The 17,563-nt window shown below is 43.6% G+C and overlaps 1 protein-coding gene across 1 annotated transcript; it reads right to left on the bottom strand.

Annotated features, from left to right (window-relative positions):
- Positions 1 to 3,995: 3,995 nt before the first annotated feature.
- Positions 3,996 to 5,920, bottom strand: LOC119335614 (scopoletin glucosyltransferase-like). The gene has a single exon (XM_037607726.1). The coding sequence runs from the start codon at positions 5,788 to 5,790 to the stop codon at positions 4,297 to 4,299; it is 1,494 nt and encodes a 497-aa protein (XP_037463623.1). The 5' UTR covers positions 5,791 to 5,920; the 3' UTR covers positions 3,996 to 4,296.
- Between the last annotated feature and the right edge of the window lie 11,643 nt (positions 5,921 to 17,563).

The following is a 17,563-nucleotide window of genomic DNA, read 5'->3' as shown; positions in this document are numbered from 1 at the left end:
GTAAAAATGCAATTGTTCCAAAAGATTTTTTGCTGATATCATCTATTCATACGTGACAAAATGAGTGAGTTTTTCCGTTATTACAACGACACCAAGAAATCTTTACCTACTAATAAATCACGGATCGCTTCTGGTCGTACGTCGCGGCATTTTTGCAGAAACCTCCCTGCATTTTTCAATATTCAACCCACAGTCCTTTCGTAAGTGGGAAAACGTTTCGATCAGAAATTTTGCAAAACAATCCCTACAGTTTGCGGTATTAAACCCGCGGTCCCTTTTGAAGTAAAAAAAGAAACATAACCCCAACCGTCTCTCCTCTTTCTCCCTCGCCTCCCGATCCCAGCCGCCAGGAGGCACCCCACCCCGTGCGGCGGTCGACTCGGCGCCGCGCCGTCCGCCGGCCAGTGCCGGGGAGCACATCCGCGCATTTATACATGGGGATGCGGCTGGAGGAGCTCGCGGCCAGGTTGGCGACCGAGGACCCAAGCGTCGTCGGCGGACCAGGAGGAGGAGGAGGACGCGGGGTGGGGGAGCTCCTCTACCTCCGCCTGGGCATAGTGTCGGGGCCGTCGGGGCGCTGGCCGAGCCCGGCCCATCACCGTCCGCCTCGTCCATGCGGCGGCCGCGGCGGGGAGCTTCGCTTGCGGCGTAGACGATGGCGTGCGAGCCGTGCTTGCTGCTGGCGCCGTGGGGTACCTTACGCGGCTCCTCGCCCACCCCGACAACAAGGTCTGCTTCCTTGACTTGCTTGTTTCCTTAATTTCGTCTATGCCTGCTTGGTTTGGGGATTTGTTGCTCAATTGGGAAAATATTTGCGTGGAGAAGAGCTGGTGGGAGGAAACGGGCGGCTACTCAACAACTGCTTGTTGATTGATATCATTGCGCCAATTTGGGGCTTGCTAGCAACTGTGCTTGCCCCTGAACTATAGATGAAAAAGAGACAATGCTAACTTAATGAATGTTTTGTGTTGGAATTAGTCTGTACACTGCCCACAACCGAATCCACGGGGAAGAGGTGCTCGAGATGGAGGAGGACATCCAGATTCAGGTGGGTGGTCGATACCAACGCGGTCCTTGGAGGCGTGCACGAGATCGAAGGCGGGGAGCACCGGAAGGCAGGCGGCGGCATCGCCTCAGTTGTCGCTGCAAGTGGAAGAGGAGGGGTGGAGGAGTCGGCGCTGCATCTCGCATTATTTTGGTTCAACTTGCTATTGGGCATATGGTGTGTTTTGTGAATTCCGGACTGAAAGATGATTTTCTGAGTTCAAGCTTTTGTGTGATTCCTATGTTGTGTTACTGTCAAATGACATATCTGCTGCACTGATTTTTTTCTGACGATAAAGATTCATATAAAGAATTATGTACAAAATTGTAATCCTTAATTTCTTGAGAACCAGCGTATATTTTTTTCACTACAGACTTCAGATTTTTCTTGGATTTGCTTTCTGACCAATGTTTCAGTTACATCCATTTTCCGTGATGCTGCTGCCCGCGAGGACACAAGCTCACGAGGATTGTCGCCACTTCGGAGGTCATGGGAGCCGCCATGGCCAGCGAATATGTGAGTGCACACAAGCACCATCACATTTGAGGATGCGAGAGCCATCTCAGCTTGAGAGGATGCGCATACCATCTCCAGGTATATAGCAGTAACATCTCTCCCTAACTCCACTCCGATATGTAGCATTTTTTTCTCCTATTGTGAGATTGGAGTGTGTGCAACAAGTGTTCTTCTAAATCTCCGAGCGTAAAGACTACTCATGGGTGATGTTTCTCTGACCAGACCTCTATGTATGCCCTTTTTAACCTTTCCTATAAATAAATTAATATATGTTATTTCCATATTAATTGTGTACTTCTCTATTAGAAAATCACAAGATAGTTTCAGTGTTGTTATTCTCAATCATGTCACCCTTAAGTGCAAGACATCAATGTGCTCTTAAGAAAAATGAAAATTTGGGCAGAAAAGGTAAGCAATTTGAAGCAATCTCCTGCAGCTAAATTTTCTTTTGGTTTAGCTAATGAATGCTTTGGTATAGGTCTAATCTCTCCTTCCTGGAGATGGCTCTTTCTTATTTGTTTTATGGGGACTTACTTGGGTTTCTTTAATTAGGATACCTCCACCTGGAATTTTTTGTTTTTATTAATGAATATATATTAGTTGCATTGTTTTGACTCACCCAAGCTAGCCGTATAATAGAAATTCAGCATGCACACAAGGTGATCTGGTTGAGTTTTACTGGGTAACTGTATCATTGTTGTCTACAAGCTGAAAAGGTTATGGGTATGTACTGAAACTAAATTATAGTTTTTAAGGATTATTTGCAGACAGGTCAAGACCAGAAGATGTCACCATTATCACTAAACTCGGATGTCTTCGGGGTTGGAGATATCACTAAGGCCCCCGTACAATTATAGGTACCACACTACCACTATATAAAAATCCGAGAATTTCTCGATAAGTGACACTCGACAATGCAAACTTAAATCATGTTAGAATTCGTCAAATACCATATTTAACCTGAATTAGTTACTTGACATGTTCCTATCTTCTTCCTTTCCCAAATTATGTATTCAATTGTTCATCATATTTATTGATAGAATTAATTTTGCATCAATTGTTTGCACCACCTGATAATTACAACGAAAATTATGGATGTCCAATCTGGTTGGTTGTTTGTCTACTAATAAAGCTTGTACATATTTGCTTAAATTTGAATGCACGTCAAAAAAAAAATCTCCCGTTGCCACACGCACATCCGTGTCAAGTGTTGAAAGCTCTGAATGATTCACTCTTTGTTCTGATGCTTAGGGATATTGAGTAGAATCCAGTGTCACTCATGATCCTGGTTTAATAGAGGAACTGAATTGATTATGATTTTGAATGTCAAATGTCACACAGGGAAGGGCCTGAACATGGACTTACTTAGTAATGCCCATTTGTGTAGATCGGTTATAGCCTGTGGCATCTATTTTGCACAATCGTCCGCCACGAACAAATTTTCTTTGCTGGGTGCTGGTGGTTCTACTTCCGATGTTTTTGTAGGACATTGCTCTGTTAGTAATGACTGGATGTAAAGCGTGCTATGAAGTAAATAATGCGCTGTGTAGTTCCCTCAATTACGCGAAGAAGAATACAGCAAAGACTTACTGTATGATACCTCACTATATTTGATTGTCTTGATACCATGTTTCCTTTGTTTTTCATATAGGAATTCCACTAGGTTTTCTTTACTGTGAAACACGAATTCCACTGCTATCAGGGGATTTGAAACCTAAGGGAGAGTCACTGTTTTCTCCCTCCAGCGTCAATTATATTTTTCTTGCTTTAGAATATTTTCTAACCATGTATCTAAACCTTGCAATATGCTACTTACTGACTATGACCTTGCATAGGATGGAAGATACACTTGGAGAAGGTCCAGCCAGTCTATCACCTTCGCACATATATGTTTTCACTCATCGTCAAGCATTGCACTCCCAATGTCCATATATTGTTCAATTACCAATGATGGCGACCTAGATTATAAACCAAAATAAGACAATCCTTAGCATGGTTTCCCAAGCTATGTCGCTCTTTGGGGCATGCTTGATAATTACAAAAACATTAGAAGTTGAAAACCGTTTATCCTTGGAAGACTTTATTTTAGAAGTTTATTTGTCACAATCAAATATATGCCACTATATTTATTCAGATTCCTGCAATATCCTATATCGAAAATTGATTTGTTCAATTTGCATGGCCAGATGGTCATATGTATAGAAGTATTAGCATAGAAAACTCAGATATTCCACAAATGAAGGGCCTTCTTTAGCTGAATTGAGTGTACACAATGCAAAGAGATATGCCTTCGCCCAAGAGTATGATAATGGTGCTAAACAGGCCCTCACAAATATGTCATTTAAACAAACTGATTGTGAACTGAAGCTATGTGTGTTGTGTATTTACTTGTAAATGTTTATTAACAGCAACGATGGTATATTTTGTTCGTGGTAATAAAAAATATTATTGCAGTAACTTACATTGAGGTTACACACAGAGGGATAGAGAGAGAGAAGGACATGACAAAAGATAAGCAGTTTGTAGTTGAGGGGAGGGGGCGGATCTGGAACCATGCTTAGAGCGTGTGGCGTTTGTTTTCCCCGTTGCAACGCACGGGCAATTTTCCTAGTTACAGTTTATAACAACAACACCAACAAAGTTTTTCAACTTTGGCACACAAGCAAAGGACGGAAGACCGAAGACAAGAATTAAGCTGCCGAGCGAAGAATCCGACGTCTATCGTCCAACCAACCTTAAGTCCGTCGGCGAGCAATCAACTCGTCCATCAGCCGCCCAACATCGCCGTACGACGACCCGGCGTTGCCTACTGCCCTCCTAGCTTTGACACCGAGCTCCCTGGCCTTGCTCCGTATCGCCTCGCCCTCCTCGCCGTCGCCCATCACCGTCCCGATGGATTCCGCGACCACCTCGGCGCGGACCACGCCATGATGGGTCTCCATGAACGACGCGTAGTCGCAGGCACCGACGCTGGCCCCGACCTGGAGCACCTCCATGACGAGCTTCTCGTTGAAGAACTGGTCGCCGAACCGCGGCCACGTGATCATCGGCACGCCGGCGCTGATGGCCTCCAGCGTAGAGTTCCATCCGCAGTGCGTCAAGAAGGCCCCGACTGCCGGGTGGCTCAGGATGAGCGTTTGCGGCGCCCAGCCGCGGATGATGAAGCCGCGCCCGCCCGGTGGCGCGATAAGCTCGGCGAAGCCTTCGGGCATCCACTCAGGTTGTGCATCGGTGTCGGCGTCTGCTCCTGCGCCCGCGTGGCTGATGACCCACACGAAGTTCTTGCCTGAGAGGTCGAGGCCGCGGGCGAGCTCGCGCAGCTCGGCCGGCGAGAAACTGGACAGCGTGCCGAAGGAGACGTACACCACCGAGCCGGCCGGCTTCGTGTCGAGCCACCGCAGGCAGCCCGCGCCGTCGGGCGAGAGCTCGCTGGTGGCGCCTTTGGTCGCGCCCATGTCTCCGCCGGCTGGTGCAACCGGCCCGACGAGCCATACGCGGCGGCCGAGCGTCGTGCGGTAGTGCTCGACGTAGTCCGGCTCCAGCTCGTGGAAGCTGTTGAACACCTCGCCGTAGCTCCTCTGGTCCTCGGCGTTCACGCGCTGGAAGAAGGCGAAACTCTCCGGCCGCTTGGAGGGGTCCACCATCTGGCTCCGTAACATGTCGACGCGGTGCGGCAGCCCCGGCAGGGAGACGACGGCGTCGGGGCAAGACGCCAGCGGGTTGTTGCGCAGCATGCTGTCGGTGCAGGCCCGCGCGAACATGCTGGTGCCGAGGAACGCCAGCCGCGGGACGCCGTGCTCCGCGGCGGCGTCGACGGACCACTGGAAGTGGCTGTCGGCGACGACGGCATCAGGGCATTCGCCCGCAAAGAACTGCTCGAAGGGCTCGCGGAACCGCTGGATCGCGTGAAAGAACTTGTCGCGGTCGGCGTCGCCGGTAAGGCCCGTGGCGTTCTCGACGCCCGGCGGGAGCCCAACGTCAGGGAAGGGCACGACGGAGATCTGGATCGCCGGCGGGGGCGGGGAATCCGCAGTTCCACGGCGAGCGTCGTTGGCACGGTCGACGGCCGGGCGGATGATGGCAGCGTTGACCGGCGTGGTGAGGATTGTGCACTTCGCGCCGCGAGTCGCGAAGAGCGCGGCCATGTCAGCGACCGGGATGAGGTGGCCGGGAGCGGGAAACGGGAAGAAGAGGATGTGTAGCGGCCGCTGCTCATCATCGCCGGCCATGGCTGCTTGCCGGCCTACAGTAACCACAGATCACAGTTAACCACCACTCTTAGCTGACTGTCTGAGTGAGTCTCTGCCACGAGTTGAAATTGTCAAGCTTGTGCTGCACATTGAGGTGTGAAATGAGACCATTATAGCAAGAGAAACCGTGGCCAGCAAGTAGCAATTAAGTTAGTATAGTGTTAGCTTTAGCAACTAGCAGTAAGTTATTAAGTTATAGTGGTAGCTTTGTTCATATGGTTTATTGCTTTCCCTAGCTGACGAGGATGAGAAGCCGGTCGGGCGGCCATTTTTTGCTTTCTATATATAGGCATGACAGGGGGTAACCAATCATGCATGGAGTACTGCACAGGAATGTAAAGTGTTCCCGGTGTATGCCATTATCACATGTTTTATTATTTTCCAAACGCCGTGAGTTGCAAGACAGTTATGCATGTTGTGTTTGGTTTGGGAATTAACTGGAATAGATTGATGTGATTACGTTCCATTAGAATTGGTCGGTCTCGATTGGTGTTTGGTTGGAGACAATGCGTGTATTCGGATGTTACATTCCAGTGTTTTTGATTCAAGAGATAGAATGCAATATTCTCCTCATCTCTAGATGAGATTATTCTCACATGCATATGGGTAATTATAACTTTGTGTATGTTTAACAACAAATAATATGAGTTTTTAACAATATTTAAATTGTATTTGTGCCGTAAATACCTAACAAATCCCTTCACAAGAATGAATAGTTTTCAACAACATTGAATTTCGCTGCCCTAATGGGAGTATTTAACGATGGACAAAGGAGGAATTCAGCTAGAACAAGGATGGGTTGTCAAATACAACCTTAAGTCAGTATCCTCTCTAAAGACATACTCTAAAAACCGCATTGTAACCTTTTACTCCAAAAATACATGGGCCTGGACTGCAGCTGAGGTAACGCGACACTTATAATTGACTACGGATGAAACTATAAAGCGGTTGATGACCCACATGTATAGAGGATCGTGACAGTCTTCGAGAGAAGTATTTCAGCCAAAATTTATTGATTCAACACAAGGGGTGCTAAAGAATATTTATCAGTCTTAGCAGTTAAGTTGTCAATTCAAACACACCTGGATGGATAACTTGCTTATAACAATTTATTAGTAGCATGGTTGAAAGATCGTGGATGTCGCCTAGAGGGGGAGGTGAATAGGCGATTTAAAATAATTACGATTTAGGCTTGAACAAATGCGGAATAAACCTAGCGGTTAATTTGTCAAGCACAAAACCTACAACAACTAGGTTCACCTATGTGCACCAACAACTTATGCTAAGCAAGATAAACAACTAAGTGATAGCAAGATATATGACAAGAAACAATATGGCTATCACAGAGAAAAGTGCATAAGTAAATGGCTCGGGTAAGAGATAACTGAGGCACGCGGAGACGACAATGTATCCCGAAGTTCACACCCTTGCGGATGCTAATCTCCCTTTGGAGCGGTGTGGAGGCACAATGCTCCCCAAGAAGCCACTGGGGCCACCGCAATCTCCTCACGCCCTCGCACAATGCAAGATGTCGTGATTCCACTAAGGGACTCTTGAGGGCGGTCACTGATACGTCTCCAACATATCTATAATTTATGAAGCATTCATGTTATATTACTATGTGTTTTGAATGATTATGGGCTTTATTATACACTTTTATATTATTTTTCGGACTAACCTATTAACCGGAGGCCCAACCCAGATTTGTTGTTTTATGCCTATTTTAGAGTTTCGAGGAAAAGGAATATCACACGGAGTCAAAATGGAACGAAATCAACTGGAGAAGTTATTTTTGGAAGGAAAGCCACCCGATGGACTTGGAGTGCACGTCAGGAAAGAAGGGAGGTGCTCACGAGGGTGGGGGGAGCGCCCCCCTACCTCGTGCCCCCCCTTCGGTCCACCGACGTACCCCTTGCACCCATATATACCTAAGTATCGTAAAACTTCAAGAACAGAAGATAGATCGGGAGTTCCGCCGCCGCAAGCCTCTGTAGCCACCAAAAACCTCTCGGGAGCCCTTCCCGGCACCCTGCCGGAGGGGGGATCCATCACCGGTGGCCATCTTCATCATCCCGGCGCTCTCCATGATGAGGAGGGAGTAGATCACCCTCGAGGCTGAGGGTATGTACCAGTAGCTATGTGTTTGATCTCTCTCTTTCTCGTGTTCTCTCTCGTGTTCCCTCTATGGCACGATCTTGATGTATTCCGAGTTTTGCTACTGTAGTTGGATCTTATGTTGTTTCTACCCCTCTACTCTCTTGTGATGAATTGAGTTTCCCCTTTGAAGTTATCTTATCGGATTGAATCTTTTATGAGAACACTTGATGTATGTCTTGCGTGGGATAACCGTGGTGACAATGGGTTATTCTATTGATCCACTTGATGTATGTTTTGGTGATCAACTTGCGGGTTTCGTGACATTGGGAACCTATGCATAGGGGTTGGCACACGTTCTTGACTCTCCAGTAGTAGCTTTGGGGCACTCTTTGAAGTACTTTTATGTTGGTTGGATGAATCTGAGATTGTGTGACGCATATCGTATAATCATGCCCACGGATACTTGAGGTGACAATGGAGTATCTAGTTGACATTAGGGTTTTGGTTGATTTATGTCTTAAGATGTTATTCTAGTATGAACTCTTTTATAGATCGATCCGAAAGAATAACTTTGAGGTGGTTTCGTACCCTACCATAATCTCTACGTTTGTTCTCCGCTATTAGTGGCTTTGGAGTGACTCTTTGTTGCATGTTGAGGGCTTGTTATATGATCTATCTATGTTATTATTGTTGAGAGAACTTGCACTAGTGAAAGTATGAACCCTAGGCCTTGTTTCCTATCATTGCAATACCGTTTACGCTCACTTTTACCACTTGTTACCTTGCTGTTTTTATAATTTCAGATTACAAATACCTTTATCTACCATCCATATTGCACTTGTATCACCATCTCTTCGCCGAACTAGTGCACCTATACAATTTACCATTGTATTGGGTGTGTTGGGGACACAAGAGACTCTTTGTTATTTGGTTGCAGGGTTGTTTGAGAGAGACCATCTTCATCCTACGCCTCCTACGGATTGATATACCTTAGGTCATCCACTTGAGGGAAATTTGCTACTGTCCTGCAAACCTGTGCACTTGCAGGCCCAACAACGTCTACAAGAAGAAGGTTGTGTAGTAGACATCAAGCTCTTTTCTGGCGCCGTTGCCGGGAGGTTAGCGCTTGAAGGTATATCTTTAGATCTTGCATCAAATCTTTTTGTTTCTTGTTTTATCACTAGTTTAGTTTATAAAAGAAAACTACAAAAAAATGGAGTTAAGTTTGTCTCATACGCTTCATCTTTTTAATATCTTTCGTGAGTATGATGGAAAAGAAAATTGTGCCAAAGTGTTAGAAGAAGAATGCATTAAATTGTTTGGCACTAAATCTTTGAATGATGAGCATGATTGCAATGTTGTTAGTACGAATTCTTTGAATATCCATGATGCTAATGATGATTGCACTAGTTATGATGAAAATATCTCTTATGGGCATGTCAACTTTTGTGGAGTGCATGTTTGCATGAACACACCAAATAGAGAAGATATTTATTGCAAGAGGCATAAGTACTTAGAAACCAAATTGTTTCAAGAAGAGCTAGATGAATGTGCTGAAAGATTCAATATTTTTCGCGCTCCTTGTGAACTTGCAATGAACATGGTCATTTAAAGCTCCAATGCTATTTGTTTCATGATCAAGTCATGTCCAAATATTGTGATAATTTGATTACCCTTGAGCATCATAAAGATCTTAGCCTTCTTTTGGGTTATGAAGAAATGAAACGTATAACTGAGGGTATTCCAAAATTTAGTCTTGATAAAATTCTTGATTTTGATCTAGAGAAAATTTATATGTATTGTGCGGAGAATTCCATTGAAAATCCTTATATTGCCAATTACCTAAAGAAAAGAAAGCAAATGGAAGATGATGAGAATACTAATGAAAGGGAAGAGGCTTCCCAATCTCCTCCTATTATTTCTTATGATGAATCAGGTAACGAGGAGGAGCTTTCTATTCAGCCACTCTCATCAATAAGGAGCTCAAAGAGGAAGGTTGAACCTACACATAATGTGAAGAAGAAAAATAAAAGAAGGAGCAACAAAGGTAAAAAGGTATCCCTCCCAAATGATGTTGCTCCTACTACTACTTGTGATGATGATAATTGCTATACTATTGGTGCTATTTTTAATGATGAGAGTGATTATGCTTATGATATGAAAGGACCCAAGCTTGGGGAAGCTATGTTTGATGAGGATGAAATATTTGACAATATATTTGCTGAAATTAATGATTGTCCCAAGCTTGGGGATGCTACATTTAATGAAGATGATATTTTTAGCATCCCAAGTTTTGATATGCAAATTTGTTATGATGATAGCATGCCTCCTACCTATGATGATTATATTGATGAAAGTGGGTTTGAAAGATTTTCAACTTTAGGAAGTAGTGATCCCACTATTTTGGAGGATGTTTAATATTATTGTGATGAATACGAAAGCGGATTTGGAAGAGTGTCAACTTTATTTAGTGATTCCACTATCTTGGGAGAGGTTTCAATCGATTATGATGAGAACGAAGTTGCTACTTATGATGATTATTGTGATGAAACTTATGCTATAAAAAGCAGTGGGGATTATATTTACAAATCTTGTCATGATTATGATTACCCTTTTTCTGAACATTACTCTTTTATTGTGGAAACAATTTTTAGTGTTCAAGTCTCTCATGATACTCCCACTACTATTCATGAGAAGAATTTTGCTTATGTGGAGAGTAGTAAATCTTCTATGCTAGTAGATCATGAAAAGAATGCTTTAGGTGCTGGTTATATTGTTGAATTTATTCATTATGCTACTGAAAATTATTATGAGGGAGGAACATATGCTTGTAGGAGTTGCAATAATGTCAAGTTTCCTCTCTATGTGCTTCAATTTGTGAAGCTATGCTTGTTTTACCTTCCTATGCTAGTTGATTATTGTTCCCATAAGTTATTTGCTCACAAAATCCCTATGCATAGGAAGTGGGTTAGACTTAAATGTGCTAGTCATATGCTTCATGATGCTCCCGTTATGTTTCAATTCTTATCTTTTATGTGAGCATCATTGCCATCATCATGCCTAGCTAGAATGGCATTAAAGAAAAGCGCTTGTTGGGAGACAACCCAATATTTATACTTACTGTTTTTGTGTGTCAACATGATTATGCTACTGTAGTAATCATGTTTTATAGCTTTTATTTCAATAAAGTGCCAAGTAGAACCTTTGGGAAGACTTGGGTGAAGTTTATATGATCTTGCTGTAGAAAACAGAAACTTTTGCGCTCACGAGAATAGCTGCCATTTTTTACTGGAGACTGCTTTTAGGTTGATTCTTTTTGCAGATGATTAATAGACAAATTCCTCAGGTCCAGCAATTTATTTAAGAATTTTTGGGGTTCCAGAAGTATACGTTTGATACAGATTACTACAGACTGTTCTGTTTTTGACAGATTCTGTTTTCATTGTGTTGTTTGCTTATTTTGATGCATCTATGGCTAGTATTAAGTGGTATGAACCATAGAGAAGTTAGAATACAGTAGATATTACACCAATATGAATTTATAATGAGTTCATTACAGTACCTAAGTGGTGATTTATTTTCTTATACTAACGGAGCTTACGAGTTTTGTTTTGAGTTTTGTATGGTTGAAGTTTTCAAGTTTTGGGTAAGGATTCGATGGACTATGGAATAAGGAGTGGCAAGAGCCTAAGATTGGGGATGCCCAAGGCACCCCAAGGTAATATTCAAGGACAACCAAGAGCCTAAGCTTGGGGATGCCCCGGAAGGCATCCCCTCTTTCGTCTTCGTTCATCGGTAACTTTACTTGGAGCTATATTTTTATTCACCACATGATATGTGTTTTGCTTGGAGCATCATTTTCTTTTGTTATTTTTTGCTTGCTCTTAGTTAGAATAATGGTTTGCATCTTTAGTTTCAATAAAAAGGTCAAGGATAGCCTTTGCCATGCTTATTTTGCTAGTATACATGTTGCTGTTTGAAAACAGAAAGTTTACCGCTATTGAAAAAATTCCCTAGAAAAGTCAGAGAATGGTATAACGTTGAATCTTTTTGCATATTAAGCTATGATAAATTTATCACAGTGAAAATTTTAGTTCATAATTTTTGGAGTCAGGGAAGTATTGTTACTCTTGCATTCTTTACAGACTATACTGTTTTGGCAGATTGCTGTTATGTTTGCATTGTTTGCATATGTTTGCTTGTTTAATGATTCTATTTGAGGATAGGAGTATTAAATATTCAGAGACATTTAGTATGAAATGTTGAATAATAATTTTAGTGATTTGTTATAGTACAAAATGATAAGGTTTTGCATTGGCTTATACTAACCTATCTCACGAGTTCTTGTTGAGTTTGTTGTGAATGAAGCTTTTGATAAAAAGAGAAACCATGATATGAGAGGAATTAAGGAGACACAAAAGTTCAAGCTTGGTGATGCCCAAGGCACCCCAAAATAATATTTCAAGAAGTCTCAAGCATCTAATCTTGGGGATGCCCCAGTAGGCATTCCACCTTTCTTCTTCGGCAATCATCGGTCAGTATCGGTTGAACCTAAGTTTTTGCTTCTTCACATGAGTTGTGCTATCCTTGCAATGTCATTTTTTTTGCTTTGCTTGCTGCTTGAATACAATACCAAGATTTGAAATTCTTTAATGAGAGAGAGTCTTCGCATAGTTGCATAATTGTTTAGCTACTCATTGATCTTCACTTATATATTGTTGGAGTAGTTTGTCATTTACTCGTGTGCTTCACTTATATCCTATGAGTAAATGGTTGAATAAGTTGAATGTCATAAATCTGAAATTATATATGTCTCTTTTGCTTATCCCATGGGGAGTGATGACTTCACATCTAAGGAGTAAAGGTTGTAAATTTATTGACGGTTAGCAAGCATTGTATTAGTCATTTGAACAATTCATGAAAGAATATTGAAGGAAGAGAGATTTCACATATAAATATATTATCATAGACATCTTTTATAATTGTGAGCACTCATTAAGTATGACATGCTAAAGAGTTGATGTTGGACAAGGAAGACAACGTAATGGGTGATGTTTTCTCGCATCTCAGTTAAAGTATATTGTCATGGATCATTCAAACATGTTGAGCTTGCCTTTCTCCCCTTGCTAGCCTAAATTTCTATACTAAGCGGGAATACTGCTTGTGCATCCAATATCCTTAAAACCAGTTTTTGCCATGAGTGTCCACCATACCTACCTATATGCGGTATTTACCTGTCGTTCCAAGTAAATTTGCATGTGCCAAACTCTAAACCTTCAAATCATAATCTGTTTTGTATGCCCGAATTGCTCATGTAGCAACTAGGGGCTGTCGGTGTCTTCCATGCTAGGTGGGTTATTCTCAAGAGGAGTGGACTCCGCTCCTCATTCACGAGAAAGTGGCGGTAACCGGGATGCCCAGTCCCATGATCCAAAAAGATCAAAATCAAATCAAAATAATTGCAAACAAAACTCCCCCAGGTTTGATGTTAGTTGGAGGCACTCGTTGTTTCGAGCAAGCCATGGATTGATGCTTGTTGGTGGTTGGGGGAGTATAAACTTTTACCATTCTGCGTGGGAACCGCCTATAATGTATGTAGTATGGAAGATATTAGGAACTCTTGGTTGTTATGTTGACAATGAGATCATACCTCTCAAAATTATTTATCTCTATTTCAAAATTGAGCTCTGGCACCTCTGCAAATCCCTGCTTCCCTCTGCGAAGGGCCTATCTTTTACTTTATGCAAGAGTCAAGGTGATCTTCACCTTTCCCTTTTTCATTTTATCCTTTGGCAAGCACTTCGTGGTGGGGTGATGCTGATATATATATCCAATTGGATGTACGTTAGCATGAACTATTATTGTTGACATCACCCAAAGGTGAATACGTTTGGAGGCAACATTATAAGCCTCAATCTTTCTCTGTGTCTGATTAAAACTTCATAACCATAAGTATTGCGTGAATGTTAGCAATTGTAGAAGACTATATGATAGTTGAGTATGTGGAGTTTGCTATTCCTGAAAATAAGATGAATTGCAATTGTTTTGATGACTAAGAATGAAGTTTCCTAGTTTTCAAGAATGTTTATGGTCTATGCTTTGACATGTGAATTGCTTGCTACTTTATCGTGAAAAGTTTTATGAGATGAACTATTGATATGACATATAATGATGCTAGTAAAGGTGATTGAAATTATCATTGATCAAACTTGTGCACCTTCTAGCATTCACACTTCATAAATTCTTTCTTTTATCATTTACCTACTCGAGGACGAGTAGGAATTAAGCTTGGGGATGCTGATACGTCTCCAACGTATCTATAATTTATGAAGCATTCATGCTATATTACTATGTGTTTTGAATGATTATGGGCTTTATTATACACTTTTATATTATTTTTGGGACTAACCTTTTAACCGGAGGCCCAGCCAAGATTTGTTGTTTTATGCCTATTTCAGTGTTTCGAGGAAAAGGAATATCACACGGAGTCAAAACGGAACGAAATCAACTGGAGAAGTTATTTTTGGAAGGAAAGCCACCCGATGGACTTGGAGTGCACGTCAGGAAAGAAGGGAGGTGCTCACGAGGGTGGGGGCGCGCCCACCCCCTTGGGGCGTGCCCCCCTACCTCGTGGCCCCCCTCCGGTCCACCGACGTTCCCCTTGCACCCATATATACCTACGTATCGTAAAACTTCCAGAACAGAAGATAGATCGGGAGTTCCGCCGCCGCAAGCTTCTGTAGCCATCAAAAACCTCTCGGAGCCCTTCCCGGCACCCTGCCGGAGGGGGGATCCATCACCGGTGGCCATCTTCATCATCCCGGCGCTATCCATGACGAGGAGGGAGTAGATCACCCTCGAGGCTGAGGGTATGTACCAGTAGCTATGTGTTTGATCTCCCTCTCTCGTGTTCTCTCTCGTGTTCCCTCTATGGCATGATCTTGATGTATCCCGAGCTTTGCTATTGTAGTTGGATCTTATGATGTTTCTCCCCCTCTACTCTCTTGTGATGAATTGAGTTTCCCCTTTGAAGTTATCTTATCGGATTGAGTCTTTCATGAGAACACTTGATGTATGTCTTGCGTGGGATAACCGTGGTGACAATGGGTTATTCTATTGATCTACTTGATGTATGTTTTAGTGATCAACTTGCGGGTTTCGTGACATTGGGAACCTATGCATAGGGGTTGGCACACGTTCTTGACTCTCCGGTAGTAGCTTTGGGGCACTCTTTGAAGTACTTTTATGTCGGTTGGATGAATCTGAGATTGTGTGATGCATATCGTATAATCATGCCCACGGATACTTGAGGTGACAATGGGGTATCTAGGTGACATTAGGGTTTTGGTTGATTTGTGTCTTAAGGTGTTATTCTAGTACGAACTCTTTTATAGATCGATCCGAAAGAATAACTTTGAGGTGGTTTCGTACCCTACCAAAATCTCTACGTTTGTTCTCCGCTATTAGTGGCTTTGGAGTGACTCTTTGTTGCATGTTGAGGGCTTTTTATATGATCTATCTATGTTATTATTGTTGAGAGAACTTGCACTAGTGAAAGTATGAACCCTAGGCCTTGTTCCCTATCATTGCAATACCGTTTATGCTCACTTTTACCACTTGTTACCTTGCTGTTTTTATAATTTCAGATTACAAATACCTTTATCTACCATCCATATTGCACTTGTATCACCATCTCTTCGCCAAACTAGTGCACCTGTACAATTTACCATTGTATTGGGTGTGTTGGGGACACAAGAGACTCTTTGTTATTTGTTTGCAGGGTTGTTTGAGAGATACCATCTTCATCCTACGCCTCCTACGGATTGATAAACCGTAGGTCATCCACTTGAGGGAAATTTGCTACTGTCGTACAAACCTGTGCACTTGCAGGCCCAACAACGTCTACAAGAAGAAGGTTGTGTAGTAGACATCAGTCACCGAACCCGTACAAATGGCAACCCTCGGGGGCGGTCACCAAACCCGTACACTTTGGCAACCCTTGGGGGCGGTCACTGGAACCCGTCAAATTGCTCGGGGCGATCTCCACAACCTAATTGGAGACCCCGACGCTTACCCGGAGCTTTACATCACAATGATTGAGCTCCGAACAGCACCAACCGTCTAGGGCGCCCAAGCACCCAAGAGGAACAATCTCAAGGGTACCAAGCACCCAAGAGTGATAAGCTTCTCAACTTGAAACTTCCACGTATCACCGTGGAGAACTCAAACTGATGCACCAAATGCAATGGCAAGGGCACACGGAGTGCCCAAGTCCTTCTCTCCCAAATCCCACTGAAGCAACAAATGCTAGGGAGGAAAATGAGAGGAAGAACAAGAAGGAGAACACCAAGAACTCCAAGATCTAGATCCAAGGGGTTCCCCTCACATAGAGGAGAAAGCGATTGGTGGAAATGTGGATCTAGATCTCCTCTCTCTTTTCCCTCAAAAACTAGCAAGAATCCATGGAGGGATTAAGAGTTAGCAAGCTCAAAGAAGGTCAACAATGGGGGAAGAACATGAGCTAAAGAGATAAGGTTGAATGGGGAAGAAGACCCCCTTTTATAGGAGCTCTCGAATCCAACCGTTATGTGCTCAGTCCACGCACGAGCGGTACTACCGCTCAGGGGAGCAGTACTACAGCCCGGGCAGTAGAACACAGAGAGCGGAGCAAAACAGAGGGCGAGGCAGAGCCGTATGAGCGGCACTACTGTTGGAGCCAGCGGTACTACCGTTGGCCATAGCGGTACTGCCACCTGGCCCAACGGTACTAGGGGCGGTGGTAGTAGTGGTACTAGCGCTCCTACTGCTGCTACTACTGCCGCTGAACCCGACACGCAAAAACCACGTCTCGAGTCGAGGCAATACCAACGCGGAACCGGAACCGTACTACCGCTTATGGCCATGGGCGGTACTACCGCTGTGGGACAGCGGTACTACTGCTTGTGGCGATACGCGGTACTGCCGCTCCAGTCCAGCGGTACTACCACTGGCGCCAACCTTATGCCAATTCCACGAAAACAAGTACACTCCAAGGAAAACCAGAACTGCCATAACTTCTGCAAATGATCTCCGAATTGAGCAAACTCAAGCTTGTCGGATACAAGACAACGAGTAGCATCAAAACAGCGAAGGAGGAGAGGCAGGGGAGGTATGCCTAACAAAAAGAGGCAGGGGAGGTATGCCTAACAAAAAGAGGAGAGAAACCTCCAACAGAGAAGAACCGACAGAACCTCCAACATCAAAAACATCATAGAAGATGCATGTGAACTCCGTTTTCGATGAACTCGAGCTTGTCATCAAGATGACCATAAGCTCCAAATCTCACAAGGAGAACCAAACAAGAACCAAGAAATATGATGCAAGGATGCAATGGTTTGAGCTCTCTACTGATGATACGATATAGCTACTCATCGAGAGCCCCCCTTGATAGTACGGCAATTGATCCTAAAACCCGGTCTCCCAACTACCACCATGAGACTGGTACAATAGAAAACCTATCAAGGGCAAACCTTTGCCTTGCACATGGTCCACTTGAGCTAGATGATGAGGAACTTGTCCTCCTCAAGATGGACCACCTTTCTTGATTGTGTTGGGTCAATGAAGACTAGATGATTGCTCCCCCATACTCCACTGTGGGTGAGACACTCTTCGGCAC

Source organism: Triticum dicoccoides, chromosome 7B, assembly GCF_002162155.2.
Source record: "Triticum dicoccoides isolate Atlit2015 ecotype Zavitan chromosome 7B, WEW_v2.0, whole genome shotgun sequence".
Classification (NCBI taxonomy): domain Eukaryota; kingdom Viridiplantae; phylum Streptophyta; class Magnoliopsida; order Poales; family Poaceae; genus Triticum; species Triticum dicoccoides.
This window is presented reverse-complemented; position numbering and strand designations above follow the sequence as displayed.

Coding starts and splice junctions, on each gene's coding strand:
- LOC119335614 (XM_037607726.1), bottom strand. CDS start 5,790: ATGGCCGGCGATGATGAGCAGCGGCCGCTACACATCCTCTTCTTCCCG.